The 13,414-nt window shown below is 36.2% G+C and overlaps 4 protein-coding genes across 4 annotated transcripts; 1 reads left to right on the top strand and 3 right to left on the bottom strand.

Moving 5' to 3' along the window:
• Window positions 1-43: 43 nt before the first annotated feature.
• Window positions 44-2,811, bottom strand: LOC110806543 (Heavy metal transport/detoxification superfamily protein). Its single transcript, XM_022031436.2, has 3 exons — window positions 2,323-2,811; window positions 2,071-2,146; window positions 44-1,444 (listed from the first exon to the last, which is right to left on the bottom strand). Exons 1-3 carry the CDS (start codon window positions 2,359-2,361, stop codon window positions 360-362), a joined length of 1,200 nt encoding a protein of 399 aa, XP_021887128.1. The 5' UTR covers window positions 2,362-2,811; the 3' UTR covers window positions 44-359.
• A 3,943-nt stretch (window positions 2,812-6,754) lies between these two features.
• HIPP20 (Heavy metal transport/detoxification superfamily protein) lies at window positions 6,755-8,101 on the bottom strand. The gene is made up of 3 exons (XM_088214581.1): window positions 7,942-8,101; window positions 7,694-7,769; window positions 6,755-7,169 (listed from the first exon to the last, which is right to left on the bottom strand). Exons 1-3 carry the CDS (start codon window positions 8,023-8,025, stop codon window positions 6,877-6,879), a joined length of 453 nt encoding a protein of 150 aa, XP_088070707.1. The 5' UTR covers window positions 8,026-8,101; the 3' UTR covers window positions 6,755-6,876.
• A 1,414-nt stretch (window positions 8,102-9,515) lies between these two features.
• LOC110813363 (putative fasciclin-like arabinogalactan protein 20) lies at window positions 9,516-10,732 on the top strand. Its single transcript, XM_022040449.2, has 2 exons — window positions 9,516-10,545; window positions 10,677-10,732. The coding sequence occupies exons 1-2, from the start codon at window positions 9,516-9,518 to the stop codon at window positions 10,730-10,732; spliced, it is 1,086 nt and encodes a 361-aa protein (XP_021896141.2).
• Window positions 10,733-11,105: 373 nt separating this feature from the next.
• LOC110813329 (Tetratricopeptide repeat (TPR)-like superfamily protein) lies at window positions 11,106-13,222 on the bottom strand. The gene has a single exon (XM_022040413.2). It carries the CDS (start codon window positions 13,076-13,078, stop codon window positions 11,270-11,272), a length of 1,809 nt encoding a protein of 602 aa, XP_021896105.1. The 5' UTR covers window positions 13,079-13,222; the 3' UTR covers window positions 11,106-11,269.
• Window positions 13,223-13,414: the final 192 nt, after the last annotated feature.

Genomic DNA, 13,414 nt, shown 5'->3' with positions numbered 1-13,414 from the left:
ACCAGACTTCATATATATATATATATATATATACATATCAAAATCCAAACAATTTTCAGTTTATTTACTAATATATTGTGGTATGCGAACTACTCCCACAAATGAAGCCAGACCATAAAACCAAGAAAAGAAACAAGCAGACAGAGCTGGTGAATAGGAAAAGTAAGAAACATAATCTTAACTACTACACAATACAGCGATAGGATTCACTGAGACATCCCATCCATACCTATCTTTTCCCGCATAAAACATTCATAACACTGTCCAAAACCTACTGGCTTCTTTGAAAAAGAGAGAAATTTCAAGTCAAAACCCCCGTGTTCTCTCCTTTTTTTTTTTACAACATATATTTTTCTTCATTACATTATTGAGCAGCTGCCAGTGTTCTCATCACTGAACATGTGGGTTGCTGCAGAATGATCACCATTGCCGTTAGGATGTTCTGGGTAAGAGTAGGGTGCAGCATGGCTGTAGTTGTAGTAATATCCTGTATTCGGAGGGATGAAAGGAGACCTATGATACATCATTTGGGGCTGTTGTTGCATGACATGCCTATTCTGCATGTTCATGTTCATCATCATTGCTGATGGATGGTTGTAACCATTCATGTTCGTGAGCACAGATGATGGATATTGACCAGTAACGTACCCATTATTCGGAATCCCTGCGGCTGACGATGGCCCTTGAAACCCATTGTTAGGTTGAACTTGAAAACCTCCAAGACCATTGCGATTGCCTCCCAAAGCAGCAGCAGAACCAGTAGCATTACCCATATTAGCTCCATTCGCATGTAAACCAGCAAGCCCCATCATGGCATGAATGTCATTTCCCCTTTTGGCATCTCCACCGTTATTTATGTTTCCACCTCCAATATGAGCATTGCTCATTTTCAGAGCTGCCATAGTTTTCTGATCAATCCCTCCCGGATTCACTCTGACTCCTACATTGAGATTTGGAGTACTGTTCCCTTTTTTTCCAGCATTATTCGCATTACCAAGATTGTTCATTTTATTGTTGTTAGGAGCTGCCACAATGGGCGCAACACCTTTCTTTGCATTACTAGCATCAAGGCCCTGTTGCCTGAGCAAACCCAGCTGACCCAGTTGGTTTGCTGCTTTGATAAACTGCAGCTCATCTTCTTCGTCTTCATCATCATCATCAAAATAGTCATCATCCTCCTCAGATACAAATGTAGGGAACTTCTGCTGGTTCTTGAAGGCCTCGAGACCCTTCATCAAGCCTTGCTGTTTTTGTCCACCCTTGTTTTTTTCATCTTTGATGCAGTTGTTCTTTTGCTTCTGATTTTGGATTTGATTGGCCTTTTGTGACCAAATCTCAGCATGTTTGCCGGCTCTAACCAGCTTCTTTATCAAAGTTGCAGAATCTACACTCCCCGAAACCGTGACTTTTTGCAGCTCTGCATCTATGCTTACCTGGTAAACACCTGGAAGGCATTGAAAACTTCATATTACGAACACTAAATTAGGATGACCACTACAGAGTAACTTCGAAAGCCTTCTTCAGCCGAAGATAGTGAATTATCCAATAGTTCTCAAGCCAAAAGTAACAATTTTCTCAAGATAGTGAATTAAAAATTCAAATCACGTTAACTAGAAGTAAAATGGAAAACGTTTTTCTCCTTCTCAAGTGCCTGACCCAGAAAACAGAGTAACAAATGCTCTGCCCTGGTTTAATGAGGGGAACCACAAAGGTGAAGTGAATTTTAAAGACTTGCTCTTGTTTCCTCATCTAACCGGAAAGCAGAAAAGAACCCAAGAGAGATATTTTCTAGCAAAAAGAATCCCACCAGCATAAAAGCCATTAGGGCTCAGTTTTAGTAAATGACAGAACTTGCTTCTTAAGGGGGGGATCACCACTTTTGTCCAAGAATAAATAAAGATGGATGAAATATCTTATTAGTAGTTTCTGCCTGAATTTCTCGGCAAAGATATTGGGTGAAGGGGGGGGGGGGGGGGGGGGGACACAGATAAAAATGAGTCAAAAACAAGAACACAAACAACGAATAAAATTAAAAAATAAAATAAAAAGGATGGAAGAGACAGTGAGCACCTTCAATTCTCTGAAGCAGTTTCTTCACCTTTTGCTTACACCCATCACAGTGAATGTTCACTTTGAGAACACAAGTCTGAATTTTTTATAAAAAGAAAAAAGAGAAAACAAAACAAACAACAAAAACAGGAATAAAGATTCTTGAAGAAAAGAAAGAACATAAACAATAATAAAAAATTTAAAAAATAAAAATAAAAAGATGCTTGAAAAAGAAAGGAAAACAAAAGAATGTGGGTGAGAAGAGTTAAACACCTGAATCTTGAGGAGCTTAAAGTCTTCTTCTTTAGTCATTTCTTCAGTGCTGTTTGGAATGAAAGTCTCAAAACTCTTTTCTTTCTCTTTCTCTCCCTCCTCTCTCTCTCTCTCTCTCTCTCTCTCTCTCTCTCTCTCTCTCTTTCTATCACACAAGAGAAAAAAAATACACAAGCAGATACGAAAAGCAGGCAAGCTAGTTTGGGGAAAGGGTTGGCATGTGAATTTTCAAAGTTGCAACAACTAGCTATATAGATTCCTCCTTTCTCTCTTCTTCAGTTCCCACCCTCAAAAGCAAACAAAATAAAAGCACATGGCTTCAAAATTAACAGTAGCAGCAGAAAGAAAAAAGAATAATAAAAATGAAGACAAATACAAAAAATAAATTTGAAAACAAATCAGCAACAGAGCAAAAAAGAAGATATAGCGAGAGGAAAGAGAGAGAGAGAGAGAGAGAAATGGGGGGCTTGCTGCTCTGAAATCTGAAACGATGTGATTTAACGTTAAATACTGAGGAAAAACAATAAAAGATGAACAGCGACTTGACAGGCCGACTTCTATCCCTGTCCTGTTTCTCACATGTAAACCCCCTTTTATTATTATTATTATTATTATTATTTTATTTTTCCATTTCTCGTGAAAATAATTTTAATAATAAATAATATGTTTGGAGAAACATAAAAAAAATTTAATTGAATTTCAGAATAATATTTTATTTCTTAAAATTTACAACAATAACATATTAAATTTATTAATATAAAATAAAATTCAGAGAGCATGTATGTTCTTTGATTACTGGGCCCCAACGGGTTTGTCCAACTCTGTTGCAACATGATCTGCCTAAAACCCTTTGCTCCGACTGGTGCCACGAGTTTTTTTAGTCAACTTAGTTTGCACACACTTTTTCAATTCAAATAAAAATTTAAAATTAATTAATTATATATTTTCTAGTTTAATAAACTTATATTTGTTATAAACTATTTAAACAGTGTCTGCTTAATTTCAAACTGATAATCATACTAAAACGTAATTATGATAATTAATTTAGGTTGTTAAAGTAATGTTGAAAAAAAATATGTAAATACTATTCAAATTATTTTTATATTAATACTAATTTTTTTTTTTTACCGAATACAATATTGTTTTAACTCAATAACATTACTTTTAGCAACAAGACAAATATTATTAAAACCAAAATTGTAAGTTATATTTGGATTAGATCTTAATTTTTTTTATGCAATTTATGGTAAAAAAAAAACAAAAAAATCTATTATGGGTCGGGGGCCCATTTAAAGCCCAATGTGCGACGACGAAGTGAAATTAGCGCGATAAATAGAAAAAGACGTGATAAATTTGAAGAGAGTCGTTACTAAAAGTCGACACATCCCGTGACTGGGTGGCAGGAAGGAGCCAGGGGGGCCAACCACACTCCATTGGTAGCTGCACGACAAATAGGGTTTCAGTTACGAGGAGAGCAGTACAATTCCTTCGCTTGCTCTTTTTTTGCTATTTACGCCCCCCCCCCCCCCCCCAACTTTTCATCTTTTCCCCACAGCACCCTCCCCTCTCTCTCTGACTTACCCTGTTCGTCTTCTTCTTACGTTTCATGTTTTTTCATAAACAATTCATGTATAGACATTCAATTATAAACACTTGCAAAATTTATTTTATTACGAACCCAATTTATAAGTACCAAGAAATAGTTTAAGATTACGATTTATGTCATTCAAACCCTCTCCCACATGCATACGAGAAAAGAATTTTACAAAAAGGTCAAAAAAAAAAAATACTAAATTTACCCCCCAAAGAAAAGGAAAAGGTTGAAGGGATAAATAAATACTTTTTCTCTCGGGGTCAAAGTCCCCCCCCTCCCACCAACCCTACCAAAAAAGAAATTCTTCTTTTTTTTTACTTTCAACTTTAACCCTTTTTACATTTACCGTAATTACCGATTGCACCAAACCGAGCAAGTAAGAGTATTGTCGAGTGTGAAAGTCTCTGGGTTCTCGTGTGTTCCTTTTAAATTCTTTATAATTGTTGACCAGGTTAAAAAGACTAGACTCCACGGGCAGCACGCAATCACACATAAAATGCAAACACTAGGGCGGGGTGGAATAGCCTTAGATGAACAATAATTACCTGCCTGCATCCTGTCTCCTTTCCTTTTTTACAGTTGCTTTTTTTTTTTTTTTTTAACTTTTACCACCTTTGCTTCTCTACTAAGTCTCAGTTAAATACCAATTAATTTACATTTTTCCATTTATGATTAAAAAAAAAAAAAAAAAAAAAACTCGATTGCAACTCCCGAAAAAGAGGTGAAATTCTCTGGTATAAGTATCTGAGTTGTGGGGGGAGGGAAAAGATTTATTATATGATGATCAAAGATATATAGAAATCTGGGGTCCACAATTTTCTGGGATCCTATGCACCAGTTTCTATGATCTATCTAATCTAATCTGATCTGATCTGATCTGATCTAATCTGCAAACCAGACTACATTTATACCATCATCACCTTGACAAAATAAACTTTACCCAATATTCCATACGCACCCATCACCTTTCTGCACTAACCGTACTTCCCCCCATTAACAATCTTCTGTCTTCATTTATTAACATCATGTTGAAATGACATATTACCCATACATGGATTTAATATGTTCTCAGCCCAAAGAGAGAAAAGCCCTTTTACCCGTTGAAAGAGGACGTGTAAGTGTATAGCGTGTTGGGGAAAAGCCCATTTAAGGGGCTTTTGCTTGGGGCTTGTTTGCAAATGGATTAATGGGGAGAAGCCTTCTAGTTCAGCTTTTTATTTTTGGGCAAGAACGAATGAATTTTTGCCGGAGTCATGTATTTTAAAATTTGGGTAGGAATAATTTAGTTTATGTTAGAGAATTACTTTACGAATCCAGTCGCCTTTCAAGTACTAATTTTCTAATGTAATCAAAGAATTAATACATTATAATTATATTAACAAATATTTTAACTAAAAAAATTTCAGTTTCTACGTGATGTGACATAGATATTAACTGGTGTACGTCACCCAAAATCTAGATTCTTGAATTTGAAATTATTGAGGAGCCAAGTATCGTCTTTTATTGATTGATTCAAATATTTTGTACCACGACAAAAAATAATATATATATATTCAAGTAACGCTGGCTACCGTTGAAATTAAGGATCTGGGCCCACAAGCAACACGTGGCAAATACCCACTGGGTTTGGGCTGCGGGGACTCATCCTGTTTGCTGTACAGCGAGTACTGTCAATGTCCGAGGGACAAACACGAAATAAAACTCACATATTATTTGTTTCTCAATATTTCCTGAAAATATTTACTTTCTAATGCGCGCGCGTGTGTGTGTGTGTATATATATATATATTATAATATTGAATTATTATATAGTAGTGATAAATACGAAATTAATGTAGTATATAAAATTATATATTCACGATCGACCATCCAATTATGGCCGTCCACAAGCTTCGACCCTCAATTATTGCAAGCTACATGTATCTTACATGTATATCAATATACATTTTTGTGTGGTACTAATCATATATTATAAAAGAAAGGATTGCTTATAATTTATATACGACCATTTTATAGTCCAATACGATCATACCCTTTTGATTCTTCATAAAACGTAGTCAAATTATGATTATTAGACAGAAAATATTTGTAATAAGTTTTGAATTTTATGTAAATTCCTACTTGGTCACATTTGGAAAAAAAAATTTAGAAATAACATAAAATTTACTTGCAAAAAATAAGTATGCATGTAAAATTAAAAATAAAAAAATATATAATATAATTTTACCAAAATTAACGTAATAGTTTTAATTAATCATTTCTAACCTTATAATTTTTATATTTAAAAACATAGTTATATACATATATAGTTTATGTAAAACTTAAAAATAAAACTATGAATTAACTTTAAAAATTGGTGGCTGAAAAAAATGAAACGAAGAATCTTTATAATATTGAAAAGTGCATGTTTAAAAAAGAAAGGATTAGCTTTGCAACAAGTTTCTCCAGAACGTGCCCTTGTCCTACCAACAATTATTCTTCCACTTTATGGGACACAAATTTCTCCCGTATGATACGAACACACACAATAAAAAATTATACTAATAAAATTTAAAATATATCAATTATATTTGTATATATTTTTTTTTCTATTTTTTAGTATTCCCGAAATACTTAATAATTTTTTACTATAAAAATGATTAATATATTACGTGATGATTATATAAATATATATATATAATGAATTTTGGAGGTCATTTTTATTATATCATAATCAGTATATTTATATTAATTATTTAATTAATTTATAAATTTACTTTAAAAATATGAAATTTTCCGTACAACTCTACTTTTTTTTTTTTTTTAAATTACAAGTAATACACACACACACACGTATATATATGTATGTACATGTATTTATATTTATATAACTATATATTTATATATCAAGGCACTGACAAAATTGGTCGGGATAGAAACGAACAAAGGGAGAGAGAACGGCGTCGTAGTTAAAGACTGACATTACATGATGGAACATGCATTTGGGTTTTCGTCGCTGAAGAGCGTGGTGAACTTCTCGTCGGGAGCGTCAGGGCTGGGGAGTGCTTGGACGGCCTTCTTGACGAAGCCGGACGGCGCTTTCTTGTCATAAGCCTGAGCAACGTAAGGGTATGCCACTAAGTTGTAAGGCACATACGGCCAAAACTCAGCTCTCTTTCCGGTGCTCTTAACTTTCTTTAACACCTTGTTTGGCTCCACGTACCCCGTCACCGTTACCCGACTCTGCTTCCTGTTTACATCCACGGATTTTACCCCTGTAGAAATTTTACTGTGAGAGGACGAATTAACTTTGATCGAAATTAAGGGCGTGTTTGGTTTGTGGAAAACAGCATTGCATTTAATGTGGGCGGTTGTGTTTGGTCTCTGGTGTTAATTAATGAAGAGAAAGTTTTGTTTCTTGCAGGAAAAGAGTAAGTTTTCTCCTGCAGAGAATTTATGATGTCAGATTTTCTACGAGTACAGAATCAAACTCAGAAGTAAGATATGTCATCTTGCTTGCTACCCATCTATCTATTCGTTTTAAAATACGAGGAACGTCAGAGCCTTTTGTTCTCTTCTTGAGAGAACTTATACACATGTGTATTCGCATACGCACAGAGATCCATATTCACACATACATATATACTTGCTCTCTCCGATGCTCTGATAGAAAGCCCACATGATAAATATGACCCAGAAAGAAGATTCAAGTTTAAAGCAGGGAAGATAAATAAAAGCCTCCAACAACATATATATATATATACAGAGAGAGAGAGAAAGAGAGAGCTTGGATTGTCACCTCTCATGGAGGTCACAGCATTCTTGACTCTTCTTTCGCAGCCATCACAGTCCATTTTCACCTTAATATCAACAGTCTGGAAAAAAAAAAAAAAAAGAAGAGAGAAGAATCGGAAATCCATTTTTTATTAACACAGACGAAAATATCACTCTTAAGGAAGAACCAAATTACAAAAAGCATTACATGAACAGACATTTTACGAAATGATACATACATATATATATATATATGTATGTATGTTTTGATACCTGCATTATTTTCCGCTTCTTTCTTTTGCTGGTAACAGTGAAATAGTCCGAGAAATAATCTGAAATAGCATCTAGAGCCCCCATTTTTGTTTCTCTTTCAGCTCTGAGAGAGGGAGAGAGAGAGAGAGAGAGAGAGCGCGTAGAATAAATGGTGTACCTGGTTGTATTTATAAGCGAAAGGCAAAATGATGGGCCGAAATTAGAGAGATAAACTATGGAATAAGATATGCTTAAAAAAATGTAATTTAATATTTATATAATTGTTAATACATTTTTTAAAATATGTATTATATAATGTAAAGCTTTAATTAACTTATAATTGACTTGTACCCACCAATCAAGCCAAAATCTGTAAATTATCACACAGAACAACTGGGCATTTTGGCCAAAAATTAACAAGTATAATTCAAGTAATAATAATAAAAAAAAAAACTTTAGAATAATTCTTTATAATATAATATAATATAATGTTTATAGATATTATTGCATGAGGGGTTTGGTTTGCTTGCTTGCTAATGACAGGTTAATGGGGAGCTGTTTTCAGTCATACTGTTTCTTGGGTCCAAAGTTATTACAACCAAATTTGTCGTGAAGTGCAGCGTTTCGTGTCACTTTCATTTTTTTTTTTTTTTTTTACTGACTATTTAATTAAAACCAGCAAACTGTAAATTCAAATTTTACAGTAAAAAATGCAGTAATTATTCGCGAGGGGGGGAGATGGTTACTTATTAAAATTATAAATTAATAAAATAAATAATGTGGGGCCCATCTGTTATGTCTTTTTTCAGTTTTCTGCATCATCGTGAGCATGAAAAGTAAGGCTTCCTCCAGCCAGGTAAAGCTCCCCCTTTTACGCGCTACTTAGTTGTACACACGCCGATGGACCTTTTGGAGCCTTAATGGTATGCCTCTTTCAACCACTCTCTCTCTATATATATATATAAATATACATAATAATAATATTTAAAAATTAAATTATAATAAAATACTTTCTAGAATTTAGAAATAAAATAAATAATTTGATATATAATATATTATATGCATGGTTTCACACTCGATTGACATATTTTATGAGCACTTACGGAATTAAATTAATAATATAATAATGGTGCGTACAAAATTAAACATCTCATTTCCTAAAATATCAAAATTAATAAAGAAATTATTCATATATATTTAAACTAATTTCTTTATTAAAACACTTAATTGATTAGAAAACTTTGAAGACTAGACAAATTTAGAAGCAAGAAATCATGAAAAAGTTTATTAGAAAAATAAAATTGTCCATAATTAATTTATTTACTGAAATTTAAATTGCTAATCATCGAGGATAATTTTGTCATTTCGCTAAAACCGTCACGGCAGCTCTTCTTAACAAACTCCATATTCTCCGCACGAGATGACAAATCGTGAAATGCCACGTGGCATTCCGAATGCATGCCTTCCCTCCAAAACGACACTCTCCTCACTCCTCACTCTGCAACTGACGGACTCAAAAAACCCAAACGACGCCATTAGCACAAACTCTACCATTTTCTGGACTGACGAACGTATCTCTTCTCCAAGCTTATTCAATGGCGGCCAAGATTCTGCTGTCTCTCATCCTCCTATTCTCTCTCCTCCCTCGCTTCACTGCTCTCCCCGAAAAGTCCGTCCCCGACGCCGCAGCGATGCTCTCTAATTCCGGCTTCCTCGCCATGGGGCTCACCCTCGAATTCGGCTTCCAAAGCCTTATATCTGACACCGTTTCTCTCACCATCTTTGCTCCGCCCGACGCTGTTTTTTCCAAATCAGGTCAGCCCCCACTCGCTCTGTTCCAACTCCACCTCTCCCCGCTTTATCTCTCTCACGAAACCCTCAAGTCCCTCCCCCGCGGCACCAGGATTCCCACTCTCTCATGGAACCACTCTATCTTCGTCACCTCTTCGCCGTCCGATGATCACGTCTCCCTCAACGGCGTCAAGCTGGAAGGATATCCCTTGTACGGTGATGGTTCCTTGATCGTCTTCAAGATTGAGGAGTTTTTTAATCCTAATATGAACTCAAGCTCATTTTACAATACTCCATGCACGGAGTTGAGGAACGGTTCTAGTTTAGTAGGTTCCTCACAGGACCATTCTTTTATGGGAGCTTCTCAGGCTTTGCAATTGAAAGGGTTCTCTATCATGGCCTCGTTTCTTGCCATGCAGGTGGGAAGGGTTGAGGATCAAGCTCCATTAACTGTATTTGCACCTATTGATGATGCATTTAAAGATGATACTGCTCGTCATTGTTTTGAGCATCATTCTCTGTTTCTGAAACTTGTTGTGCCTTGCAAGTTTATGTGGAGCGATCTTGTTACTTTCAAGGACGGAGTCTTCCTATTCCCCACGTATATGGAAGGGTTTAAGATCAATTTCACCAAATCTGGACGCAATTTGAAGATCAATGGAAATCCCATCATTGCTCGAGACATACATTCAAGCGACTGGCTCGTCGTTCATGGGTTAGGGACGAATGAAGCAGAAAGATCTACATCCGGGTTGGGAGTCCACAATCAGACTGGGAGATTTGCGTTTGCATTTTTCGCTCTCTGGGTGATCTTAATCTCCGTACCTTTTTCAGGTTAGAATTTCCGTCTCCCCGCAATTTGAGGAATTATGTTTAAATTCAAATACTTGGTGAAAAATTGTCTGGTGTTGTAGATTTGAAACATTTCTGTCTTTTGGTTTACTATATGTTCAATATGATTCCAGAGAGCTATGATGAACTTAGCGATGTTTCAATTTCATTAGCACTTCCCTTGAGCTAGCTCCTTTTCTTGCCTATAACAGTGAGATTATAAAGGCGATGTTATTGATTTTGCTAAAAAATCTTAGAAATGGATAAACAAATCAAACCAACTTTGCCTGTAATTTGAAAATTCATAATTGTAGAAACTAAGAACTGCGTTGTGCAATGTTTTCCAATTCAGGGTTCTTGTGAATTCAATTATATTGTATTTGGTCTGTACTTTATATGACGCTCTTGCCTGTGGTGCTGCATAAATGCAGTATTGTAAAGATAGCAAGGATGTTTCATTGACGTTAACAATTTCCTTCTGTTGCAAAAACTTCGAGAAGGCTTGAAGACAGGCTCATTCAAGCCATAAGCTTATTTGGGAACATAAATAGCATTTGGAGACGTTTAATAACAAAGTTTTGTGTATCAGACATGTATAAACTCTTAATTCAATTGACACAGAAACTACAAACCATCAGCCATATCCTAATCTTCTGAAAACCCAAACTATCCTATTCATAAGCTAATGTGCAACATTAAGAGCCATACTCATCATTTCAAAGCCCTCTCATTGCCCCCCATGAATTAGTGGAGTTTTCCTTAGTCTATCAATGATCCTTGCAAAAGTTAGAACAGTATCTTTCTTTCCTTGATCAAGAAGAGCTTGTTTCAGATTACTAAACATCTGAGCTGGAGGGCGAATACCCATATCTAGCATCTCTTGAAAGTACTTGCAAGCATCATCTAACTTGTTCTCATGGCATAAACTGTTAATCAATGTAGAGAACATATGCATACCAGGAAGAACTCCCTTGTTCTTCATCTGATCCCAAACCTTCATAGCCATATCAACTCGCTCATTGTTGCAGAACATTCTCACTATTATCTCATAGGTACTAACAGTAGGCTCACACCCCCCATCGCAGCTCATTTCTTGGAACACACGGTAAGCTTCCTTCGTTCTTCGAGCCTTTACCAGGTGATGAAGAATAATATCATAAGTTCGAGAATCTGGACCAATCCCTTGTTTTTTCATCTCATCAACAACCCTGAAAGCATCATGCATCCTCATTGACCAACAGTAAGCTCCAACAACAGCATTATAAGTGGGCCTCTCAGGGGCAAAGCCACTGTTCTTGGATCGACTGAAGAATTCAAGGGCCTCATCTAGTCTCCTCTCAGATCCTAATCCATTAATTAAAGTACAGAAAATGTGAGGACTAGGCTTGCAATTCTTTGTTTCCATTTCGTGAAATAATTTAATGGCGTCATCGTACTTCCTGGCTTTACAGTAGGCATTTATGAGGATGCCATAAGTCACAACGTCTGGCTCAAAACCCTCGTCTCTCATCTCTCGATAAACCTCGTGCAACCTCAATAAGTTCTGCTGCTGACCCCAGCCTTCTAACAAAATCGTGAAGGACTTAATATCAGGTGCGAACCTTCTTTTTTTCATTTTATCAAACACCTCTTGTGCACGTTCCACATTTCTCGACTTGCTCAGAGTATCGATTAATCGATTGAAATCTGAAGTGTCGGGAACCAAACCAAACTTGTTCATTTTCTCAAACGTTTCTATAGCCTCTTTAACCTGTCTGGCTCTTCCGTATCGCCGAGCGATCAGCGCGAAGGTGTCCTTCGTCAACAATCCATTTCGTTTCATGTCACTCACCAAAGACCATATCAGTTTGAATTGCTTAATCTTACCCAGAGAATCAATTAACGCGTTGTAACTATCTGTGCTGTACTTGAAACTTTTTTGTTTCTCTGCCCACCTAAAGAACGATAATGCGAGGACGCCCGCATTGCTGAGCCTTTTCAAAACCTCAACGACGAGTGTCGGGGACACCTCGATCGAAGCGTTATCAAGCAATTTATCGATGGAGGAATTTGAGTTTTGAGACAGCAATTTGCATATATTTTCACTATCTTGTATATCTTTATAGCTTACAGACTCTATATAGGTATGGAGAGTTTTCTCGTTAACCTTCTGAAAGACTTGGATACTGGCATGAACCCATCGGTTATTACTATGGTTATCATTATTATAACGATCTGGAATAAATCCAGATGGAATTTTGCAGTCGGGTACTGTATAGAGAGGGAAATTTCGGTCTATGGTTGTTTTTTGTGAAGATGAGTGTGACCTAGTCAGAGTAGGTGTTGGAATCCAGGGGGAAGAAGATGGAAGACAGGATCTTTTGGGCGATTTTGATATGAAAGTTAAGAAACGAAAGAAACCCATTTCGCATACCTTGCAAGAGGCTTGATATGGGTGGCGTGGATGTTTTTTAAGGAGTGCAAAGTGCAAACCATCATTTCCCTGCCTTCTGAACGGTGTTGATTTAAGGGTAATTTTGTCTAAACAAGTAACCATCTGGCCTAGGAGTAGAGGTGTAAACTGATGGCTCAGATGGCATAAAGCCTTTCTATTGCCAATTTCGTTCCCGGTTTAGATCAGTTGGGAGAATGAGGGACTCCTATTTTGGGACGAATGAGAAAAAATATTGAGCCTGTAATTAAAAAAATTAAAGAAAAACGTCTATGGTACTGTGATGCACATGTTCATGTTATCCGTCAATCCCCTTGAATTGGTTTCCCCTCGAGGCACCGTTTCAGACGGAGTTAAAAGTCAAGTTAAAACAGGGAATTCACAACAATGGACCAACTGAGATTCTGATTGCTTAAACATCGAGAGATTATGGTCCCCTGC

Source organism: Carica papaya, chromosome 2, assembly GCF_054855325.1.
Source record: "Carica papaya isolate Zhongbai chromosome 2, ASM5485532v1, whole genome shotgun sequence".
NCBI lineage: Eukaryota > Viridiplantae > Streptophyta > Magnoliopsida > Brassicales > Caricaceae > Carica > Carica papaya.
The sequence above is the reverse complement of the archived record's forward strand: the minus strand, read 5'-3'. Positions and strand labels throughout refer to the sequence as shown.

Coding starts and splice junctions, on each gene's coding strand:
- LOC110806543 (XM_022031436.2), bottom strand. CDS start 2,361: ATGACTAAAGAAGAAGACTTTAAGCTCCTCAAGATTCAG. Junction 2,147..2,322: donor TTAAGCTCCTCAAGATTCAG/GTGTTTAACTCT, acceptor TAAAAAATTCAG/ACTTGTGTTCTCAAAGTGAA. Junction 1,445..2,070: donor ACTGCTTCAGAGAATTGAAG/GTGCTCACTGTC, acceptor AATGCCTTCCAG/GTGTTTACCAGGTAAGCATA.
- HIPP20 (XM_088214581.1), bottom strand. CDS start 8,025: ATGGGGGCTCTAGATGCTATTTCAGATTATTTCTCGGACTATTTCACT. Junction 7,770..7,941: donor AGAAGCGGAAAATAATGCAG/GTATCAAAACAT, acceptor TTTTTTTTCCAG/ACTGTTGATATTAAGGTGAA. Junction 7,170..7,693: donor TGCTGTGACCTCCATGAGAG/GTGACAATCCAA, acceptor AAATTTCTACAG/GGGTAAAATCCGTGGATGTA.
- LOC110813363 (XM_022040449.2), top strand. CDS start 9,516: ATGGCGGCCAAGATTCTGCTGTCTCTCATCCTCCTATTCTCTCTCCTC. Junction 10,546..10,676: donor AATCTCCGTACCTTTTTCAG/GTTAGAATTTCC, acceptor ATATGATTCCAG/AGAGCTATGATGAACTTAGC.
- LOC110813329 (XM_022040413.2), bottom strand. CDS start 13,078: ATGGTTACTTGTTTAGACAAAATTACCCTTAAATCAACACCGTTCAGA.